General features: G+C 41.1%; 1 protein-coding gene across 1 annotated transcript in view; it reads left to right on the top strand.

The window, feature by feature from the left end:
• Positions 1-19,186, top strand: part of ORC5 (origin recognition complex subunit 5) — a 322,089-nt gene that overhangs the window by 119,971 nt on the left and 182,932 nt on the right. The window contains exons 7-8 of the mRNA XM_069229642.1: positions 13,030-13,078; positions 13,154-13,244. Coding sequence (XP_069085743.1) covers positions 13,030-13,078; positions 13,154-13,244 — 140 coding nt within the window. The remainder of the gene's footprint in view (positions 1-13,029; positions 13,079-13,153; positions 13,245-19,186) is intronic.

Raw genomic sequence — 19,186 nt, 5'->3', positions numbered from 1 at the left:
CTCTGAATCAGTAATAAAAAATACAGCTTCCCAATCTCTGAACTCTACAACTGTCAAAGACTGGTTATTAATAGAGAGAAAATGACTATAAAATACAATTAGTTTCATAGAGAAAAAATATAACAAATTAGTCATCACCACCAAACATGCCATAAATTTCAGCTATTTATGAATATATTAAGTCAGATGCCACATTACAGAATCTGTTGTGACCTGGTCTACAAACATGATCAAACCTACTAGAACTAGTCCCAAAAAGCGCTCAGCCTCGGTCACTCAGACTTATGTTTTATTCTTAACAGGTATAGTATCTTCAATTTTTCGCTACAGAGCTTCACCACCAGACAAGCAGAGTAACAAACCTCAGTGAGAAAAGAGTTCCCTGCATACGTTCTTGTACACCCTTGCTCCAAAAGATCGATACACTATGGGCACAGACTCATTCACCCTAAGCATAATACAGAACATCCCTGAAATCCTGGTTTAGGGAGCGTTTAAGGGTGTGAGGGATAGTGGCCAATGGGCTACTATCTCTGCAGCTAGTACGCCCCTGCAGTGATGACTTCCTGTGGGGAGTACATCCCTTTGTACCCAGAAACCACTACGCTAGGGGTTTGCTAAGATGTCAGAAGCCTTCCTTGGCTGTGCACTCATCCTAGCCCACCTTCACAGGTGTGGCTAGTTTGAGGGAGGTGCACGCCTCTTGCATATCTAATTTCCTGTCTGCCCGGCTGGGCAGGAATGCTTTGCCCTCTACCTGGGGGACAACTACTTGAACATCAAAGGAGGTTGAAGCCTTTGAGGCTCACCACCCTGATGCTTTTCTCACTAGCCAACCTGGAAGGGAGAAAGTGTGACCTCCTTCCTGCCCAGGCACTTTCTCTTGTGTCCTGCCAAGGTGCTAGCACCACTGGCAGGAGGTCAGATTTCTGTCTATGGCAGCAGCGTCTCTGGAGCACCCACCAAAACAGTACAGGACTGGGTAACTTGGTGGCCACCCTCTAAAGGTGCCACCTGGGCACCTGCTTTTTTAATCCTAAACATGGGCATCGTGTTAGGGTTTAAATGCACAGTGTCTGATACCAAACACAACAGGATTTGGCTGGGCCATTGCAGAGCTGGACATCTGAGCAGTGGTCAGATGCCAACCCATGTTATCCAACGAACAGCCGGTAACTCGGGCCAGCATTGCAGTTTAAATGCCAGCATGGGGGCATATGTGCCAGGCACATATGCCCCCACTCATGGAACAGTGCACCCTGGGCTAGAAGGGGCCTGCCTTAGGGGTGACTGACCTGTCCATGGGCAGTAACAGGGTACTCTGCCTGCACCTGGTGTGGGCATAGTCTCACTTGAGCAGCAGGCTGCATGTTCAGGCTGACATGGCAGCCCTGCAGTCTCTCGTTTACATGGGGGAGTGCTGTAGCCCTGGTACCCTTTTTACCATCCTTGCCTTGGGTACCATTTACTGGGGCCTTTCAGGACTGGTAAGGTGCTTGTCAATTGGTCTGTGCAATTCGACATACAATTTTAAGGGAAAGTGCACTGGTACTGGATCCTGGTTAGCAGGCCTCAGTATACTAACAGGTAAAAAACCACAGCATCTGGCAGTTGAAATGGAGGCAAAAAGTGGGGGCGTCTGCCCAGTTTGCTACATGTATACACTCCCTTACTATTTTAATACAAATGCAAAGTAAAAGATGTTGCTGAATAGGCACTGGCAGGGGAATCTCAAAGTCCAACAAGACAGATGAAAAGCGGTGGAAGATCTAGCAATCTCTGGGCATATGCTGCAGGTATTAATGGAAAATCATGAAGTAGTGATGTGTGTTGTGATATGCTCTCTGGTACCAGAAGATGTAGATTATCGGAGCAATGTGCTTGGATCCAAACATAAGCAATATGCTCTCATGTGTGAGAAGTAAATACCAAGCTGCAATTGTTAGAGTGGGGATGCAGTCTTATTTTGTTCGACACAGACACTCATAGCAATAATGATAGTTTTTTTTCACTTTGGTGCTGTAAAATAAATAAAGATGTTAAATACAAAACAAATGCAAATAAAAATATTAAAACAAAAAAGCTGTTGACAAAGTAAGTAGATATTGCAGTGATCATCATGACGTATGATTGTCTGCCTAAAATCAACCACCAGCGGGCATCTTGAAATGCTTGGAATGTTTTAAACCTTTTCCACGGTGGCTAATGTCATGATGTAGGTGTGCACCTGACTGGCCATTTTGAAACAGATTTTCTGAACAAGAGCAATCCAAGATAACAGTCAGTGTGAGAGAAATTGGGTTGTTGGTTGTGAGGAATAAAAACATTCCTCACAACCAAGCAACAGCCACTACCCCTGTCAGGGTGAACCACAAAGTCATTAATAAGGCTCGGCTTAACACTCTGGTAGCTTGGCTCAAAAGCATTCAGGCTTAACTTAAATGCAAAATGTAAAGTATTTATGCAGTACTTCCATGGAAATAAAGTGAAAACACAACACAAGAAAAATACCATACGAATCTAGAAAAGTAGAATAAAATGTGGAGAACACCTGCCATTGTGCTTACATTTATTTGTTTTATTTAGGCAGGTGCCGGACATCTTTCATCATCTAAGTGAGCCACTTACACTTTTATCCATTAAGTCAACATGCATATACGATTTCTTCTTTCTAAAAAGTCTGGTAAATTGTCATCTTGTCTTGTAATAGGCAGTCCTAACATCTTAAACATACAACAAAAAAAGGGGATGGGCTGGGAGGTTGGAATTAATCTGTCTCGTATCCTCCCTATGCTAATCAACTAACCATAAAATGTGACAATCCAGAATAATCCTCAAGTTACACATGTTAGTCTCTCAAAAGTTGACTGATGGGTGGGGTTCAAGAAGAGGTTCCCTGTTACTTGCTCTTTTCATAGACTTCCGTGTGATTCTATCAGAATATTTCCTATCCTGTAGTTTTTATAGCCAGTCTTGGGTCTGTTTATAGTTTTCAAAATGACTACAATTCCTACATAAGCGAAGAAATTGGCCATATGAAAAGTTTTCCTGTAGAGCAGAAGAGTGGTAGCTGTTAAACTGTAGAAGCCCATTCATATCCATGGATTTTTCTTGTATGTTCTAGTGTTAATTTTTCCATTCTCTGCTTAATTCTAGGTCTAGATGTGCAATCTGGTAAGCCTCAAGTATGGGTCTAGTTCATTGAACCACATTTCAAAAGGGTGTAAATACTCTCTAAGATGATTTGGATGTCATCAATGTATCCACGCCCAAGGGCAATGTAATCTTTGTACATGTTATTTTCTGGGTATATTGAATTCATTTAGAAAAAGTACATGTACAGGCCTACTGGGCTAGGAGCAGAAGTGCTTCCCATTGATTTATCTTGTACTTGTAGGAAGAGAGTTCTCCGGTATTGGATATTTTATATATTCACATACTTGAATCAATCCCCATTAACAGGCTGGAAAACAATCTCTGGTACATTGAAATAGCAGTATAGAGTGTAAAATGACCATAGGCCTAAAACAACGTGTATTTTGTAGCACATCCACCTCATTTGAAATAACCCAAACTTCAACCAGTAAGGTGGAGGCTTAAGGTGTCCTACACCCAGAGGCCACAATTGATTAGATTTCTACTGCACGTCATGAGGGAGGCCCGGGGCAGACCTCTGCTCTGACCTTTCAGTGAACCTTAAATCTGTTGTGATCTGCCCTGTATTTAAACCAGCCCTATCGTCAGCACTATAGTACTGTGAGTTGTCCTTAGGAGAATTGTCTCAATTTCTATACCAGGGAGATCTTTCTGTTAGACAGCCAGCTGTCACCAACTGTCACAATAGCTAACAGAAGTCCCTTTTCAAACCCTGCTCGTCTTGTGGTATTAAGATATCATCATTTTCACTTAATTTATTGCCTTCATCTCGGTCATAAGGCAGCTAAATTAGATATTTGTAAGACCTTTACAGCTAAGACCCTAACGGATAGAGCAGGGAGTTTGGTATTGTATTTGATGGCCAAAGGGAATTTTCCTCCTCCTAAGGGAGATGGCACCTCATTATGGAAAATTCTATGAAAATTGCCCCTCCAAGCACTTCACGAAGGCAGTGCAAAAAAGGAGACTTATTCAGTTTCCTGAATTGAGCCTGTTTGGTACAGCGCTTGAAGCCACCTGGAACATGTAAAACGATCCTCAAAGGAGTCTGCTCAGCCTACGTCAGTCCTAGAGGACCAACCTGTTATTACGAAAAAAAATATTCGAAATCACAATTATCACTCAGCATTGACGAGACCATCATTTTCCTCAACGCCTCTGCAGTTGGCAGAGGCAGCTGTGTTGGCGGCAAGCTTGCTGTCAACAACCCCTCTGAATGTGATCCCCACACCATCGGTGACTGCACACGAGTCAACAGTCATGGTGGAGCCGGCAACAGTCAGCAGCAGTTTTTTATTGAACCAGTATTTTTACCATTACATGCGTCATTCTTACCTGCTCAGATTTTACAATCTAATCAGCAGGAAGAGGGTAGTGATTTGCCTCGCAAACTGCTTATAGTCCAGTCCAATTGATGGTGAAATATTTTCTGGATTTTTGAGTAGGACATGGAAGAAAATGTATTTTATGCTTAATATGATTACCAGCAGGATCATATTCCTCATAATTCAAAGTCTTATAGAAGAAGCAGACAAAGAAGTGCCTGTGGCCCTTCATCTGCGTTGCAACGGATGATGGAAACATGCCAAAAATTACTGCTGCAGCAACCAGCTAATAATCAACTTCCACAATGTAATCCTTTACCTACTACTGCTCCTTAATGAGTCACCATTGCCTCCTCCTCCAGCACCGAGAGAGCCATCTCCCAGAACGGTTAAAAAAAAAATTGGTCCATCCAACGTCTAAAGAAATGGATAATAATGGAGCCAATAATTCCATATATTTTGATATGGATGAGAAGGAGGGTGAAATTTCACAAGGTGATGGGGTACATGATGTTGCAGGGGATGTTTTTATTCCAAGGGAATTGGATTAAATCTCTTTTCCATAGGAGTAGCAAACATTTCAAGATTTTTCTCTAATGGAAAGAGCTGCAAAAAAGTTCAACTACCAATGAATTCCACACCTTAAAAATGTTTTTTTGTTTTTTTACAACTTTATGGCACAATCACAGAAGTCTGTAAGAACAATACCAATTTTAGATTTTCTCTGATCAGAAGGTCTAAAGCTAATGAAGGGTCCTGCGACTGTTCCAACTGTGATACTTCGCCTTTGGAAGTGGTATAACTCTCCAGAAACAGCTCCAGCATGTCTTACCGGATATACTAAACAGGATTGTTTTATCTTTTCAGCAACTCAAAGAAGGTTAAAAAATCTGATTACACCATCCTCCAGCCTGCCAGACAGAGATAGTAAACGTTTAGATAACTTGGGTAAAATAATTTCACCTATGGCAGGGACCTCTATCAAGTCAGACAACATATTGGGCATTGTAGGGTGTTATAAATGCCACATGTGGCATGATATTGGTCCATCGCTTGAACTCATCCCTGAAGATAAAAAGGACACAACAAGAGCTATGTTTAAGGATGGAGAACTCACTTATGTCCTTGTTGGTGCAGTAGTAGTGTCTCGAACACAGTCTACATCCTTCCACTATAAACAAGGACCCAGTTCTTGAGTGTGTTACTTGACACATAGCTGGGAAAAGCTTTTTGATTCGGAGGACAAGAAAGGGTGAAAAAGTTACAAACTGTGACCATATGCATCTCTACAAAAGTCGGTAAGTGAGACGTTACAAATCCCTGTTGGGCTTAATGCTGACTTCCCATGAGGCCTGTTAAATAGGAGCTGGGTTTGCAATAGAAGCGAGGAGAAGGGGCTTGGGAAGATAAAGTACAAGCGACAAGGAAGCTGAAGCAGGTGTTGCGGTGGTAGATCCTTCCAACAAGTCTGAATGCAGGGCTTTCTTTCCTGCCTGTATCAAGCCGGATGATACCCTCAACGGATGCATGCGTGGACAGATAAGGTAGCTCACCCGCAGGAGCTCTCAAACAAAGGCCTTTGTTCAGATGCGGAAAAGGCACTTCACATCTTGGAACTCAGTGCCATATGTCTAGGTCTGCAAGTATTCCCTCCCAGACAAATAGGTCAACTACTCCTAGTCGGAGCGGACAACACAACATCTGTGTTCTATGTAGCCAAGCAAGGAGGGACACGGTCCCGCTCCCGCTCAGAAGAGGATCGGAGTCTGTGGAATTAAGCCATTTTTCACAAGATCGACATCACTGTGGCACTTGTCAGGTTGCCATAACGATCAGGTGGATGCACTCATTTGACAGTTTTCAGATTGTCTCAAGTGGGAACTAGACCAGAAGCAGGAATTGTCACAAGTCATCAGGCTCGCCCCATGATCAATGTGTTTGCTACTCTGAGCAACATCAAATGCCTGTTCTTTGAAATCAGATTTTAGCATCCATAGACATTGGGCAATACCCTTTCGATCAGTTGGTCTAAAGATCTTTTCTTTTGCCTTTCTTCCTTCCCCTCTGATCCTCAGTGTGTTGAGGCCCCAAGGTAACTATAACTTGCCCCCCCCTGCCATGCACAGTTTTTTTTTTTTTTTGTTTTGTTTTGTCAAAATTATTACTGCAATTATTACATTATCAATGATGTTGCAAAAATGTCATGAGTGCCGTAATTTGTGGGGTAATTAGCACTGCATGGCGAAGGCGCAAGTTATAGTTACCTTAGGGCACAAGTTAATTACTTGAGGTAACTAACTGTAACTGGTGAATTTTTTATGGTTTCGTACATTTAAAATGTGAGCCTAACTATAATGTCCCTGTTTTTATAAAGTGAATTTCTATGTTATTATTTCTATTTCCTAACTAGAACATCCCAGTAATATTTGTCTTTTTCAATAAATGTGCATTTTTTTAACGTATAGTAATTTTCATTACTATATGTGAATCCAGCCACCACTATCTACAGCCTTTGGCAGTGCGCGGCAGCGGTTGGGGCCAGGCCCTGAAGCCAACCTCTTATAAGCACTGTGCACGTCCGTTGCCTGTGCGCAGCAGGGGTTGCCTGCAAGGGTGGGGTTGTCCGCAAGGGCTGGCCTGCAGCCAGTCCCTGCGGCCAACCCACATAACCACCCAACCCCATGCTGTGCATGCTGGAGATGAGAGTGGCTGTGACAGTGTCTGGGTGTGAGAGTGCATACATCAGTGCTTTAGTGGGTGTGTCATGTACGGGGGTCTCTGAGTGGCTGCATGAGGGTGTCAGTGGGTCTGTGAGTCGGTGTGTGAATGTCTGAGTGGATACATGAGGGTCTGACTGGGTCTTTCATTGGGTGCACAAGGGTCTCGGTGGGCCTGAGTGGGTTCGTAAGGGTCTCGGTGGGTCTGTGAGTGGGAGAGAGATTGAAAGAGAACGAGAGGACAGAGATAAACGTTTTTAGGCTTTGTTTGATATACTTAGAATGACAGTTCTGTTTAATTTAAAAATTAAAATGCATTTATTTAAAAATAATAAAAATCACTTTTTATTTTATATTTAAACCTTTATAGTGTAAAAAAAAATGTTAAAAGGGGGAAATGAGTCCAGCTGGGCTCAAACCCTCAGTGCTCAGTGTGAAGACTTTGTTGCTTTCTAGTTCAGTGTGGAAGGCACTGTGCCAATTCTTTGCTTAAAAACAATGCTAGAAAAACAGACATTTGAGGTGTGCACATCTAGAGTGTCCCTGGTATTGAAGGGTGCTTCTTATTGGAGCTGCTCTCCACCTACATTTAGAAACTACCCAGAGTTCTATATTCTGTTTTGCATAATTTATGTGTCACTCCAAACCTGAAAGGGTGTTGTTTTGACTTGTACTGGGTGCTCCCTTGCGTCTGGACAAAGCTGAACCTCTCTGAAGAGATGTGATGACATCGAAACACATGTCAGGGGTTGGTTTTGCTCATTTCAGGTTGGCTTGGATGGATTTTACCAGTCCAAATCTGTAATACTGTGCCTGGAGTGGTGAAAGGCTTTGGTCATTTAACAGCCTGGCAAGGGTGGCACTGGGCCAATCCTGTGCTTAAAGATTTTGCTGTACAAATGGCAAAATACTTTGTCGCTTTCTTGCTCAGTGTGGATGGCAATGTGCCAATCTTATGCTTTAAAACTTTGCTAGAAAAAGAAATTTGATGTGAGGAAATCTAGAGTGTCGCTTGTGTTGCAGGGTGCTCCTTACTGGAGCTGCTTTCCACCTTAATTTGGGAATTACCCAGAGTTTTCTCTTCTGTTTTGGTCGCCACTAGGTAGTTACAGTTAGGACCTGGTTTCTATATAAGAAGCATTTTTTACTTACCTATATCTTCCTGCGACGCTTGACGAATCTTCCCAAAACTTTCCAAAATAATGTCAGTCCTGTCAGCTGCTCCCTGATAAGTTTTGGGGTGATCCGTCCAGGGGAATCTGAGGAAAAAAAGGGAGTTCCCAAAACATGTTTTTCCCCATTCATTGGAGAGATGGATGCCTGGCCCTCTTGCGCTGCCCTGGGGACCGCCACCTTCCGGGGGCTTATAATTTATAGGTGGGGGAACGCACCCCCCACTGCCTGGGGGACTCCCCAGTGCAGAATGTAATTGATATGTGGGAAGCTGCACTGCCCTTCTCTGCCTTGGGGATCACCACCTATGTTTTTTTGTTTTTTTTGTTTTTTTTTTACGTTTAGTCATTTTTATCACTACGCGTTAATCCAATCGTCACCCACGACCTTTGGCCATGTGCTGTGACAGTTGGGCACAGGTCTTGGCCTGCAGCCAGGCCCTGAGATTAACCCCCTATAAACACCAGACCTTGCACCATGCCCGGCCTTCGCCGGTGCGCATTGGAGGTCGCCTGCAAGACCTGCCCGCAGTTACACAATACTGCCAAACCACCCAACCCCATGCCCTTTGGCCGTGCGCAGCTGAAGTTGGTCTCGGCCTCTTGGTGTCAGAATAGATGTGAGAGGGTGTATCTGGGGGTGAGAGTGTCTGACTAGGTATGAGTGTGTACATCAGTGTTTTAGTGGGGATGTCGGTGCATGAGGCTGTCAGTGGGTCTGTGAGTGGCTGTGTAACTGTTTGAATCGGTCTGTGAGTGGGTACGTGAGTCTGAGCAGATGTGTGAGTGGGAGAAATTGAGAGTCAGAGAAAAGTGAGAGGGAGAGTTTTTTTTAGGCTTTGTATGATTTAACAATTTAAGATTTTAAAAAATACATTTCTCATTTTTTTTAAATAAAACTAATTTGTACAAAAAAAAAAAAGGAAGTGAGTCTGGCTGTACTCGAGTACTCAGTGTGAAGGTCTAGCAATCCTCACACTGAGGCATGTTTTTTTCCCTAGCCCTTTAGAAGCTATCTGGGGCTGCAGGGGAGCCCTTATGGGCTCCTCTGTGGTCTCTCCATATTTGTTTATGTATTAATTTTTTTAAACAAATATACATTTTATAAAAATACCCTTAGGGGCTATCTGGCAGTGCGGGGAAGCCTTATGGCTTCCCTCGCGGTGTAATTACTTCAGAAAGCACGGAGTAGCATACAATGTAAAATGGCCATAAGCCGGAAACAACATTGTATGTTTGATAGCCCATCCACTTAATTTAAAAACAAGAAAAATAAACTTTAGCCAATGAGGTGGAAGTTTAAGCTTAAATTTCAAAGCACAAGTGTGAGAATGATATTGGATGAGCTTCTGACTGGGGAGGAGAAAGGGTTGCTTTTAAATAAGTAAAAGATGCCAATGTTGGAGAACTGGAGTTTACAGCTAAGTAACTAATTTCATTTATTGTCCGCTAGTATTCCTCAGTAGTTCTTCAATCACTCTCATGGTTTTATTCAGCGGGGTGCTGGAGTTAAGAGCCTTCACGTCTAGTTATAATCAGTGTTGTCAATCTTTTATTCTTTTGGGTCTTTTAACTAATAGTTCCTAAAAGAAATTACAAAAGGAGGACAAGGAATCTAGCAGAGAACTAATGTCTGTTACAATGGGTTGGCCTCATGGTGGGATCTTCTTTTATGGACTTTGGGTAAATTACAAAAAATATGGTGTTCTGGGATGTGTCAATTTCGTCTGTAGGACTGCTAGTCAGTAGTCTGTAATTCCTGGTATTATTTAGGAGTCACTGTTTGACATGATCACTGTGCCCCCCCCTTATTGGCTGATTTTATAGTTATGCTGTCTTCATAGGCACGGTAGGATAGTGCCTTGTAATCTTCTCTGGTCATGCTGTTATATATTTCAGCATGGTTAATTTCAATATCTTTCAAGACTGCTTGTACCAATGTCAACATTTCAGCTGGAGTTATTGCTGCTAGCGGGTTAAAGGTGGCGTAGCCCCATATTATCCTCTAATGTTATGAGCTTTGTCTTTGAAAATTACAGACTTTTTAAAAGTGTCTACTTTAGGAGTTGCACCCTGTCAGGATTTATTATCAGGTTCTGCTTGTGGTCGGCATAGCTTCTCACCGCCGGTTTCGTAACCATCTTGGGTTCCTCTTTCAAACGTACTTGAGCATCTTTTCTTTGTGGCCTGCCTCCTCCTGTGACCCGGCCTCTTCGTAAACATTTTAAATAGTTGTTTGGATACATTGCTCTGTGTGGTACTCCAATAGGTGCTATCAAAAAAGGTGGGCCCTTTTGAGTGAAGTATAACCTCATCTACGGTCCATAATATATAGGTAGTCCTGTGCTGCTACATTCGTAAGAACTTGAGGACCACCTTTGTGGTCTTGTTTTTTTGTGATGTGTGGTGGTTGATTGCAGATTGTGCAGTTGATAATTGGTACTTGTGTATGGATACCCCTTTTCTCTTATTTTTTGATATCCTTGTTCAGAGTAGTTATTTTTGGTTGTGTCAGATGTTCCTTGTTCTTTTTGATTTTCCTTATTAATCTCATAGATTTTTTTGTGTATGAGGATGTTATTTGTATTGATGTCTTTAGTGCGATTTCAGCTACTTGGATTTTCACGAAAATCGCATTAGAGAGTCTTTTGCCATATTAATTATGAGTATGAATAAATCTGGGGTGCGTTGCCAGGCTATATGGAAACCATTCACTCTTAAATATGGATCGTCTGGGAATAATTGGGGTGCTTTTGTTATGATCAGTCCATTGGATGCTGTTAGCCCTCAGATATTATGTCATTATTAATCCGTGTAGTGCTGTTTTCACCTGTTTTTTTCTTTTATGTGGTTCCCTCCCATTCATCTTGTATTTGGATTGATATCTGGCCAGTACTGTCACCTAATAGGAGTAATGTAGGCAAAATAGGTGCAATTGTATCATAGTCAAAACTGAGTGTTTGTAGTTCTGTATGAATTAATCCCTGTATAATAGACGTCCCAACTGGGAAGATCAAATGTAGTATCCAAATTAAAACCCTGCAGCTGAACTACTGCTCTTGAACCAAACATACAACCAAAGAGGAGGGGTGGGGTGGGGTCTAGGACATTGGAATTGGTCTTCAGCATCCTCCTTCTGCTAACCAGAAAATCAAACAAATGACGTTCCAGAACAACCCACTATCCTAGAACTCTGGTAAAGTTTTTTTCATACAGTATTATCTATATTCCTGTTAGTCTAACAGGTCTACTTAGATCATTCTATGTTCAGGAACATGAACTGTCACGAACATAGGTGGCATGTTTCATAATGGACTCAGCTCCATAGTAGGCCAGCAGTGCAATGCCAAGCAGGCCCCGTGCAAAAAGTGGCTTTGTTTTTATTTTTTAGTTAAGGAACTTTTTACTGCCCGTGATCCGTGGTAGTGCTTTAGTGATAATGTTGGGTGTCGTGCAATTAACAAAAAAATGTAAATACTAAAATTGACTATGAATTCCTACATTTGAATGTTCATTTTGTGGATCTTCATGTCAAGGTTAAAAGAAATGTGAGGTACAATTGAACCCTAATCGTTCTGTGGTTTCATGGCAGACTACCTCCCTATGTGCAGCTGCATATCTTCAGAACCCTATTCTTCTCACTGTCCTACACAGGGAGGCACCTATTTGTTAATGTCTCTACTCATATTGTGCTAGCCTCTGTGTGCAACACTCTCATATAATTGCCCGTTGGTCTGAAAACTTGCGTGCTTTGGGCAAAGTGGACCTGTGGGAAGAAAAACAGATACCACATATATATCGGGCTATGTACATCATCTCTTAGGAAATGTTATAGTTGATGCAAATAAACATTGTACTTTCATGGACGGGAGTTCATATGATATTTAAATCAGCTATTAGTGTTGTGGGGACTTTGCATGTTAACATCCTGCAAAAAGACTCTTATCAAATGCACATAGATTAGCGGGCGCCATGTCAGCTAACATAAGATGTCCGCTAACATAAGATGCTATAAGTGGATATGTCAGACTAACAGTAATATGGAAAACTGTGTAGTTAAAAAAAAAAAAAAACTCTTCCACTGTTCTAAGATAGAGGGATATTTTGGAATGTCATATTTTCTGATTCATTGGTCTGCACAGTCCTAACTTCAGTCCATAAGCCATCTTTTCTGGGTCTCTGTTCTTGCTGGTTGACTGTCCAATATTTTAATTTTATCATTGCAAGAGACCTATTTAACAAACAACTACCAACCATCCCGAAGAGGAGAGGGGCATGTGGTGGCAGTTCATATGCACCTCCACTGTTTAAGGGAAGGTTGTTTCACTTTGTGCTGGTGTGGTGCCATGAGGGTGGCAAATTCGTTTAGGTATCTGAACAGGTAAATTACAAAAGTGGACAGCTGGCGGTGCTGATATTGTCAGGCAGCCTTTGTTTTACTTTTCAGATGCACAGAATTGAGCAGTATGTTTTTATGACCGAAGAATGTTAAGTATGTCTGGAGACGTGCGTTTTCCTGGAGAGCTTTGTATTGTGATGGTAACGTGAAAAAGGAAAATGTCACTCTGAGAATATGCTTCCTTCAGCATCTGAAAAGGCAATCTAAAACTCACATTCTCAGCTATGCAACTAACCATTCACTTTTTTTCCCTTATTCAGGCAGCACTCACATTTCCTAAATTTTGTGAACCAGTGCTTAAAGGAGAAGGTAAGGATTGTTCCTATAAATAATTAATAATCCTGGTTTAGCTTGTAGTTCTGTATTAACATTTTGTTCTTGCAGCGAAGGAAAATGACACACGGCGACTTTGGAAGAACATTGAACCACATTTGAAGAAAGCCATGCAGACAGTTTATCTTCGAGAGATATCCAGGTAACAGTCTCTACTGTTTTAGAGTAGTGCTGTCGATCCTCAAACATATGCCTTGTTTTTTTTAATTCTTCTTAGTATTGAAGTAAAAATTAGACTTCTCTCACTACAGGCATGATTTCCTTCTGAAAGTATTGAGGAATCTGTCTCTTTTATATAAGGAGTTTACACGTAGGGTGAAAGTGATATTACTCTAGTTTTCCCTCCCTTCCCATCCTTTACTGTGTTAGTTAGTTACATTGTCTCCTCCCGAGACATTTGTATATTTTGCTCCTGCAAACACTAACTAGAAAATAATCCATACCCGAGGCCTGTCCAATATGCCAAGCCACGAGATAAAACCTCTTCTACTTTGTGTCTCTCGGTGAACTTTTATAGCATTTTCAGAAGCAAGGAAAAATGTAATGTCTGGAAAGTGGAAAATCGAATCCGACTAATGAAGATTGCCTGTGCATTATCCCTTTATTCCCTTCCTTGCCCGAGTCCTTTAAGATGAAGGGCACACCATGTGGTGCAGTGTAAATGATGGGTACTCACACATTTTCCCAGGGGCCAAAAAGTATGGTCTGTGGTGCAACCAAGAGCTGTTTTGATGCCAATATAGTGGGGGCAAGGGGCCAGAGGGATGTGAGGCGGGCATAGGGGAATCAAAACATGTACATGGTGTGTGGACAGTGATTTGTATATTTATATTGAGGGTTTCATTGATATTGCCCTCTAAATTAAGCCCCTAGTCTCTAGATGAGTCATAGATTTCATAATACAAAGTAGACCAATGCATTGTTATGCTGTTTCCGAGTTGATGTCACACTACCACACCCTAGGATAATCCTTGTCTACTTCCAGTTCCAAAACATTATTCGATACTTAGACTATCAAAGTTAATAACATATATCGTATTACATAATTCATCCCTCTGTAGTGCATATAAAAATCTCACTGTTAAAACTATAAAAAATTGTACACCTAAACCCACCTTAAAAGTCAAAAAATAAAATCATTGTAAGATGCAAGATGCCAGTTCCACTAAGGATATCTACACAAAAAATTAACAAATTTATCAATTTAAACATACACATCATGTGTCCCTCACTAATTGATCTTTCTATGGGAGAAACCATGGAAATAATTGTTTATCAATATCATTCTGGTTACCGTTAGGTAATAATTACCAAAAAGTATATGCAATGTAATATTGTATTAGTAATGCCTTATACTTGCAGTTAATAAATACTCTACTACGATAACTTAAATAACTCCATATAACAATTGACCAATGTTGGTCTCATCAACAAATACACAACTATAATAACACTAAGTTAATCTATAAAATACCGTTCAAACAAGTTTGACGCCTATGCCTAAAACTTCGGTCATAGACCAATTATCAATAAAGTGCATACAGATATAGTAACATTTTTTGCACGTATCACAGTCTGGGAGCCCAAGTACCTTGATGTGAATTATTTATTTAGCTTCCAATGCTTTATCCAGACATTAAACAAAAAGCAACTGGAATTGATGTATCGGACCTCAATCTATGCTGGGCATCAATACAGTGGGTAAATTTAGACCTGATGGACAAAGCCATTTCCTACGTAGATCACAGTACCCGGAGCATCCAGTAGTACACGATCTATTGTTTCGGGGGCTGAACCACAAACTGGGCACACTATAGACGCTGGACCTCCTTGCCACTTTAATGTAACTGCTTTCATTGGAAAACTACCAAGTCTAAACCTCACACCGAAGCTCTTGGCCAGTAATGGAGTAATAAGATCCAAATAGAGTTCAAAAGCCAAGATTGCTTTGAATACCAAAAACTGTTTAGTCAAATGCCCTATTGTCTCAGTATTTATATTATTATTCATGTTAAGCCCCAAAAAACTTTTTCAAAAGTCTTGTGTCCCCTTTAGAGATACACTGTGGCGCTTCCTAAATTCTAAATAATCCCAATTTCGTACACCACCTTTGTATAAAACTTAACCACAAGATCTTTGCTGCTTCCTTATGGGATAGCAGATCTTTCAAGGTTTCCCTATAATCCATGAATCAACCAGATACGGATCCAAAACAACAAGGGCTTCAATTGAGCCAAATCGGCCAGGCCCATATCAAAATATAGTGGAATGGCAGGGGTACTTACTGGTACAGAAACCAGAGCTCTAACAGAATTGTTCTCAGCTACCTGCAACTTTTACAAATCAACTTAAAACCAGATTCCTGAACCGGATGGGGCAGCACTCTGGGCTTTAGCGCAGTAGACAATGACTCTTCCCTATCCATCTAAACCTGTAACTTATTGAACACTTGCCTGGCAAAATAAATATGTAGATTGTCTATCCGACTCTAATAGGTCTGTAATTGCCAGGACAACCAGGCTCACTTTCTAAAAAAAAATCTGTAGGATCTCTGCCCCTCTCCAGGAGTCAGGAATCGACTCTCCTTTAGAAATAACATTTGATAAAAGATTCACATATAAGGCCCATAAACTGGTTTCTGATTTGTAAAGGTCCCCTGTACGCAACCCAGACCGGGTGCCTTAGAGGGCTTCAAGCTATCGATAGCAGAGAGAGTCTCCTCAAGGCTAAAAAAAAATATATATATTTTTGAAGTCGGGGAATTCTGCTTCACTTCTAATACAATCATTAGTCCCATTACAAACGTATTTGTTTTTTTTAGGTCTAGGCTCGATGGAATACAATTTTGAAACATGCTCTTTCTACTTCTCTGGCTGAATGTTGCACCGCCTGGGTTTTACTTAGCAAGTGGACCCATGGGAGACAATGTACCAAAAAGTTCTACTATTGCCAACTTTTAGTGCCGGGTTCATCTGTTCCCAGTTGCTGTCCTCCCACTTGCGTTTGGCCTGTGTGATGGCTAATTTGTACCTCGAGCGGGCACATATCTCCTGGCAATTATGTCCTTTGATGGCTTTTCTAAAATCTTGCCTGCTCAAATAGTCCTTTGAGTACCACCTAGGTTCTTTAACTACAATTCCTGAGTTCCCAAAAAATCCTATGCAGAAAATGCTCTCAAAAACTTTAAATAAACTGTTATGGATGTCTAGTATAGGAATATATCCTACTGGTGTGACCTCATATTTAGCAAAATAATGCGCAAACAAAAAATAAATCTCTGCAAGAAGCTCTTCATCTTTCAGAACACTAGGCCATGACACTTTACTGTGATTTGCCACAATTGGTTCAGGGGTCAAAGTATGTTAAAAATTCACAGTTCTTTTAAAATCATCACGAGCAAAGTAACATTAAGGACATTGCGAGTCTACTTTCTTATTTTGGTAAACTTCACTCGCCGAAGGTAGCAACTTGGTAAATTAATTGCAATGAAATCTAATACTAGACCTTGCGATCTCCTTATGCCTTTAGTCTCTTCTCTGCCAACATTAGGTGTGCTTAGAAATACACTGTTAAAGTAGCAAATGCCATAAGAAATCCTTGGCAAAGATTCCCCTCTGTCCCCCTGTTGTATTCTTAATACTGTGTATGTTGCTATGGGGATTAGAATTCTGTGGTTGTTATGGGGATTGGGAAAGTCAGTTTATCGAATGCGGCTGGGACAGCGGTTGCTGCCTGCTTCGTGTGCCAGCCGTGGGTCTCCTCTGCTGAATAAATCACAGCTCCAGAGTACCTCTGCAGTTCTGGTCATCATTTCGATATCTACTACCACATTTTGGCGACGAAGGTGTTCTCTGGAGACCCACCGACCCTGTACTCTGCTTCGTATCGGCTTGCTGGCCCTGCCCCTGCGTTCTGTCGACTCATCGAGCCTACAGGATTTACTTACTCATTGGCTCTTCCTGGAAGGTGAAGTCAGTTTTCTTCTTGCTTCTTTCTGCGGTTCCTGATTTGGACTGAGGCATTTTCTTCTGCTCCTCGCGCGCCTCAGTGGATGGAGGCATTTTCTTCTGTCTGCGCCTCAGTCACCTGACTGCTGTTCCTCGCGTGCAAGTACACCGCCTTTAGAAACATTTCCTTTTGCTTTGGCGGCCATCTTAAGACTTTGGGATAGTTTCCATTCTCTTCATCTTGTTCTGTGTGCGTATCTTCGGTGACACACACACCTGTGACAGTTCATTCGCTGAGGTCTATTTTCTTAAAAGAAACTAAAATTAATTTTGGGAATTTAGTGATATTTATTAAAAAAAAAAAAAAATATATATATATATATATATATATATATATATTTTTTTTTTTTCTTCTTTCTACAATGCAACAGCTCAGGTTGGTGTTCAACCTCCTCCTTTTCTACAAAAACCTGGTAGACCGCCAATTCCTTGGAGAAAGTGGTTACGTATTTTTGAAAATTATTTGGTTGCTATCGACGCTTCCAGGTACAATGCTGCGTGCAGAGCTGCACTCCTTTTCAACCACTTAGGCGAAACTGGTCAAGAAGTTTTCGATAACTTACCAGCCATAGTTGCACCACTGGGGGATGAATCCTGGGATGCATATATTGAAGCTACAGCACGTATGGCTAAACAGTATTCTGATGAACCTTCAGTAATGTTGGAACGTCATCATTTTTTTAAAAAGGAAACAGCTTGTGGATGAAACCATTGAAGATTTCTTGGCAGTCTTAAGAATTCTTGCTGCGAAATGTGAATTTGGTTCAAATATAGACATTTACTTGCGTGATCAATTAGTTTTCAATTGTTACAACAAAAAGATACAAGAGCGTATTTTAACTTGTAAGAATCCGTCTTTGGGTGAAGTCTTGGACATAGTTAAGAGCATTGAACGCTCTCTCATCTCTTCCAAAATTTTAACAGAAGATGTTAAAGCTTCTGCTCAAGTTTCTGCTGTCCTGCAAGCTGATTGTTTGGAAGTTAATGCTGTATCCAGTAGGAGGAAAGCGAACAAAAGTGTTGATAAAAAGAACTATTCCGGTTATTGTTTTAGATGTGGTTCAAAGACTCGTATGGGAAATAGTCCATCTTGTTTAGCTCAAGGAAAAAGGTGTAATTTTTGCAAAAAAGTAGGTCATTTCCAAAGTGTTTGTCGTCTAGCTAAGGCCAAAGCTAAGATATCTCAAATTAATATAGTTGAAGAAGAACTGACTGATTCTTTTAACAATGTGTTGTTAACTATTGATACTGTTGGAGCTTCTCAAAACAAATGTAAAGGTCCCATTTGCTCTGTAACTATAGGCTCTGTTAATTTGAACGTTATGGCTGATTCCGGTTCACCAATTACTATCCTGTCTGACGTGACGTTTGACAGATTGTGGTCCGGGAAGCAACTTCACAGATCTGATGTCAATCCAAAAGCTTTTGGCGAGTTTGACATTGCTATGAAGGCTTTTTTCATGGATATTCTTGATTTCAAGAGCAGATGCATTAATACTAAAATTTATGTTGCTGAACGTGGCAGAGATATTTTGGGCTGGCAAGATCAGGCTAAGTTGGGTATTATTTTAAGACCAGGTCACTCTGTGCCTGTAATTCTTGGTGATGTGCCTGTGCTAAGTGTGACTGAAGGGAAATTACCCCTGGATCTTGATTCAGTTGAAAATCTGTATGAAAACTTTCCTAGGGTCTTTAAGAAAGATATTGGTCTTATCAAAGAATTTGAATATCAAATCAAGTTAAAAAAAAGATGCAGTGCCTGTCAAGCAGAAGCTTAGACCGGTTCCATTTTCGGTTAGACAGGATCTTAAAACTTTACTTCATGAAATGTGGGAACAGGGTATTATCACTCCAGTTGATTCCTCTGAGTGGAGTTCGGTAATTATTCTTGCTAAATAAAAGGGTGGAAGTATTCGTCTATGTGTTGATTTGCGCGCACTTAATCGCAACATTCTCGTAGATGCTCATCCTTTGCCCAGAATCAATGATTTATTGGCAAATTTGGGTAAGAGTAGGTACTTTTCCACCATTGATTTAAGGTCAGCTTATCACTAAATTCCCTTATCCAAAGATTCTC

Source organism: Pleurodeles waltl, chromosome 4_1 (genome assembly GCF_031143425.1).
Source record: "Pleurodeles waltl isolate 20211129_DDA chromosome 4_1, aPleWal1.hap1.20221129, whole genome shotgun sequence".
In the NCBI taxonomy this organism is placed as follows: domain Eukaryota; kingdom Metazoa; phylum Chordata; class Amphibia; order Caudata; family Salamandridae; genus Pleurodeles; species Pleurodeles waltl.
Note: the sequence above shows the minus strand (reverse complement) of the source record. Positions and strands in the feature narration are given on the sequence as shown.